The 5,000-nt window shown below is 44.9% G+C and overlaps 1 protein-coding gene across 1 annotated transcript in view; it reads right to left on the bottom strand.

The window, feature by feature from the left end:
- Window positions 1-5,000, bottom strand: part of LOC143298574 (extracellular matrix protein 3-like) — a 304,988-nt gene that overhangs the window by 19,546 nt on the left and 280,442 nt on the right. Inside the window, exons 26-29 of the mRNA XM_076611454.1 lie at window positions 4,922-5,000; window positions 3,496-3,678; window positions 2,556-2,683; window positions 1,410-1,562 (exon numbers count right to left, since the gene is read on the bottom strand). The exon at window positions 4,922-5,000 is cut by the window's right edge and continues 86 nt beyond it. Coding sequence (XP_076467569.1) covers window positions 1,410-1,562; window positions 2,556-2,683; window positions 3,496-3,678; window positions 4,922-5,000 — 543 coding nt within the window. The remainder of the gene's footprint in view (window positions 1-1,409; window positions 1,563-2,555; window positions 2,684-3,495; window positions 3,679-4,921) is intronic.

Raw genomic sequence — 5,000 nt, 5'->3', positions numbered from 1 at the left:
GAAGATGACGTGATCGTTCATATACCTGAGGGATGATGATACGATCGTTCATATACCTGAGGGATGATGACAGATCCTTCATATACCAGAGGGAAGATCACGTGATCGTTCATATACCTGAGGGATGATGACATGATCGTTAATATACCTGAGGGAAGATGACATGATCGTTCATATACCTGAGGGAAGATGACATGATCGTTCATATACCTGAGGGAAGATGACATGATCGTTCATATACCTGAGGGATGCTGTTACGATCGTTCATATACCTGAGGGATGCTGTTACGATCGTTCATATACCTGAGGGATGATGTTACGATCGTTCATATACCTGAGGGAAGATGACATGATCGTTCATATACCTGAGGGAAGATGACATGATCGTTCATATACCTGAGGGAAGATGACGCGATCGTTCATGTACCTGAGGGAAGATGACATGATCGTTCATATACCTGAGGGAAGACGGCATGATCGCTCATATACCAGAGGGAAGATGACGTGATCGTTAATATACCTGAGGGAAGATGACATGATCGTTCATATACTTGAAGGATGATGATATGATCGTTCATATACCAGAGGGAAAATGACGTGATCGTTCATAAACCTGAGGGATGATGATACTATCGTTCATATACCTGAGGGAAGATGACATGATCGTTCATATACCTGAGGGATAATGACATGGATCGTTTATATACCTGAGGGAAGATGACGTGATCGTTAATATACCTGAGGGAAGATGACATGATCGTTAATATACCTGAGGGAAGATGACATGATCGTTTATATACCTGAGGGAAGATGACGTGATCGTTAATATACCTGAGGGAAGATGACATGATCGTTCATATACCTGAGGGAAGATGACGTGATCGTTAATATACCTGAGGGAAGATGACATGATCGTTCATATACCTGAGGGAAGATGACATGATCGTTCATATACCTGAGGGATGATGACATGATCGTTCATATACCAGAGGAAGATGACATGATCGTTAATATACCTGAGGGAAGATGACGTGATCGTTAATATACCAGAGGAAGATGACATGATCGTTAATATACCTGAGGGAAGATGACATGATCGTTCATATACCTGAGGGAAGATGACGTGATCGTTAATATACCTGAGGGAAGATGACGTGATCGTTCATATACCTGAGGGAAGAGGACATGATCGTTCACCTATCTGTTTCTATCACAACTTTTATATTCAAATTGTTGGTTACGTGTTAACTGTGCTGATATAATACGAATGCCAATACGTTCTATCCATCCTCCATGTCCCAACAAGCGGCCAAAGGATTAATAAACAATCTTGATCATTGATTCCAGAGATAATTGACGCGGGTAAACGGAGTGTGTATATATATATATATAATAATAACCATACTGACCGTGACGCAGACAAGCGGGTATCCCTGCACAGGGTTGAGGTCAGCCTCCTCTCCCATGTCATAGTCCCTGAGGGAGAGCACCACGGGCTTGGTGGGGAAGGTGACGTCCGCCACCTCCGTCCTCTCCTCGATGAACACGATGGCCTTGGCCGTCTGATGTGACACAGTACAACATGATAGAGCTGGCTTTTTTTTTTTTTTTTTTTTTTTTTTTTTTTTTGGTGGGGGAGGGACGACACAATACAATGACACAGCCAGCACAGCATCAGTTGTCGTTTGGCGGAGGTTTTTTTTTGGGGGGAGGGGGGCGTGGGGGGGGGGGGGGGGGGGGGGGGGGGGGAAAGGGGAGGGACGAAAAAGAAGAAAAAAAAACAGACAAAAACAAAAAAATAACACAGCCAGCATCAACATGATATATTTATCTTTTGTTGCGGGGTGGGGTGGGGGCAAAAATGAGACAAAAACCAAACAAATAATGACACAGCAAACACAACGTGATAGTGTCGTCTTTTGGTGGACGAGGAAAACAAAACAAATGATTAAGAAAATAAACAAAAGCAATGAGTAGAAAACCAAAACAAACAAACAAAAAACAACAAAAAACAACAACAAAAAAACAACAACAAAAAAAACAACAAAAAAACCCAACAACATCGTCTTTGGTGAATGAGGGCTAAAATTTAAAAAAAACGATAACAAGGAATGAGAAAGTAAACAAACAAACAATCAAGCAAGCACTGTTACTCTTTTTGTTAAGTCACACATAGATTTAAGGCACTACTCAAATGTCGCTCGTATTCTGACAAAGCGACGCACATTCAAGCCATTAAAAAAAACGAAGAGGCTCATCTGTGCACCATAGCGCCATTGTTAAATGAGGATAAAAACAGTAAAAGAAGGAAGAATTGGTATAGGGAGACGCGTAGGAGGAAGAGGAGGAGGAGGAGGAGGAGGAGGAAAGAAGAAGAAGAAGAAGAGCAACAACAACAACAACAAAAACATCAACATCAACAACAACAATAACAAACGCGAACATCTCAAACGTGACGAAGCCAACAAAAAAACAAACAAAAACACTGTGACGTCATATCCGCTGACCGGTACACACCAATCAGAAGGACTTGACAGGGGGTGGGGTTGACTGACCTTGACCTGAGCGGTGCCGCTGCGGTGTTTGAGGTGCACAGTGAACACCTCCCTCATCTCCTTCACCTTGTCGAAGAGGATCTCTATCTCCACCTCCTGCCTCGACACGTTCACCCCGAACACCACCTCTGTCACATCATCGTCATCACTATTATCACAGTCATCAGCATCATCGTCACCATCATTATCATCATCATCGTCATCGTCAGTCATCATCTTGTCCAGTCCATTTCTTTCCTCGATTAGTTCACTCTGATCACTACTCCCTGTTGCATCCTCCTAATCATCATCTTCATCGTCATCATCATCGTCGTCACTGTCATCATCTTGTCCAAGAGAAATTCTGAGCCCGACTCTTCCCTCGGTCAGTTAACTCGGAACACTATCCCTCCCCCCATCCTTCCTCTCCTCCTTCTTATCATCATCATCGTCGTCGTCGTCGTCGTCATCATCTTGTCCAAGAAAATTTCTATGTCCGTTTCTTTCCTCGATCAATTCACTCGGGATACTACCCCTGTCGCATCTTTCTTCTCTTCCTCTTTATCATCACCGTCGTCATCGTCGTCATCATCATCTGTCATCGTCATCATCATTGCAGTAACCACCATCATCTTGTCAGAGAGAATCCCTATGACCTGATGTTCCCTCGACTAGTTGACTCCGAACATTAAGACCGTCCCTGTCACAATCACCACCATCGTCATTGTCCGTCGACATCATCACATCATCACCAACATCACCACATCATCATACCTTGTCCAAAAAAAAAACAAAAAAAAATCTACGTTGAAATGATGTGAGACCAAACTGAAAGCTTATATTTTTCTTTTCCTTCTTAATTCATAAGGAAATAGTTATATAACTTCACACACACACACACACACACACACACACACACACACACACACACACACACACAAAGTCCCCGGAGATTCCTGACCTTTGAAGAATCCATTGTAGTCCTTGCCAGCATCAGCGCTGCCGTCCTTGGTGTTGAAGGTGACGACGGCCGTCTCGCTGAGGTCTCCCTCCCTCAGGATGGGCACCTTCAGGACCGTCGTCTCCTCCTTGAACATGGGCTCTCGGATCGTGTACTTGTCGTCAGACAGGCGAATGATGGGCTCTGTGCAGCGAGTACACACACGTTCCATTCATGTTAGACGGTTACAGGCACTGTATCTCTTTTGTTACGGTCATCGGCGGAGCAGGGAATTCATACCCACTGTTTGTGTGTGTGTGTGTGTGTGTGTGTGTGTGTGTGTGTGTGTGTGTGTGTGTGTGTGTGTGTGTGTGTGTGTGTGTGTGTGTGTGTGTGTGTGTGTGTGTGTGTGTGTGCGAGCGTTTGTGTAAATGTGTGTGTGTGTGTGTGTGTGTGTGTGTGTGTGTGTGTGTGTGTGTGTGTGACAGGCGAATAATCGGCTCTGTGCAACACGTACACGTTCCAGGCATGTTAAAGGGTTCAAGGCACCATAGCTTAAAAAACAAATTCAGCCATTGGAGCAGGAAATTCATACCCACTGTGTGTGTGTGTGTGTGTGAGTGTGTGTGTGTGTGTGTGTGTGTGTGTGTGTGTGTGTGTGTGTGTGTGTGTGTGTGTGTATGTGTGTTCGTGTGTGCGTGCGTGCGTGCGCTTGTGTGTGTTGTCTGTGTGTGTGTGTGTGTGTGTGTGTGTGTGTGTGTGTGTGTGTGTGTGTGTGTGTGTTGTGTGCGTGCGCTTCTCTTTGAAAAAAAACCAAAACAAAACCCAACGATGTCGCAGGTGGAGCATCTTGAAAAAGAAGCTTTCAGACTCGGCTTTAATCTTTAAGCACCAGGAGTGTCAGATGTAATCCCAAGACTTGAGAGTGTGAAGATTATAACGCGGCATGCCACCTGCCCAATCTCTGCTTCTCAGTTTGTTTGTTTTTGTTTTTTTTAAAATCCATCAGACGATAACAGTCATCGAGAGTGAAATGACTTACATGGAAATTCAGTGTTCAGCAAGGTTTCTGCTTTATCTTTTCCCCCGACGACAGCTGTATGGATGTGCGAGAATTAACCACTCACTTTGTACATCAACCTGTAACACCTCTGGGCGAACGAACGCACACACACACACACACACACACACACACACACACCCCATCCACCCACCCACCCACACACCTCTCTCCAACCAAACCATACACCCCACCACCACTACCACTACCCACACCCGCACCCAAAACCCCGTCCTCCGAATCTCGCGTGTGAATGACTGGTTTGAGAGCGCTTTGCTTTGACCTTTCTCTGCACACAAGATTCAGCGCTATATAAATACCAGTTGTTATGATGATGATGATGATCATCATCATCATTATGACGTGACGTCATCCGTGACGACTTACTGTCTCCGGCGTCCTTGATGACGACACGAGTGACGTTGCGGGTCCCGATGACGGCAGCGTGAAGGGTGGAGCTGTCCGG

This window comes from Babylonia areolata, chromosome 24, assembly GCF_041734735.1.
Source record: "Babylonia areolata isolate BAREFJ2019XMU chromosome 24, ASM4173473v1, whole genome shotgun sequence".
NCBI classification, from domain to species: Eukaryota; Metazoa; Mollusca; class Gastropoda; order Neogastropoda; family Buccinidae; genus Babylonia; species Babylonia areolata.
This window is presented reverse-complemented; position numbering and strand designations above follow the sequence as displayed.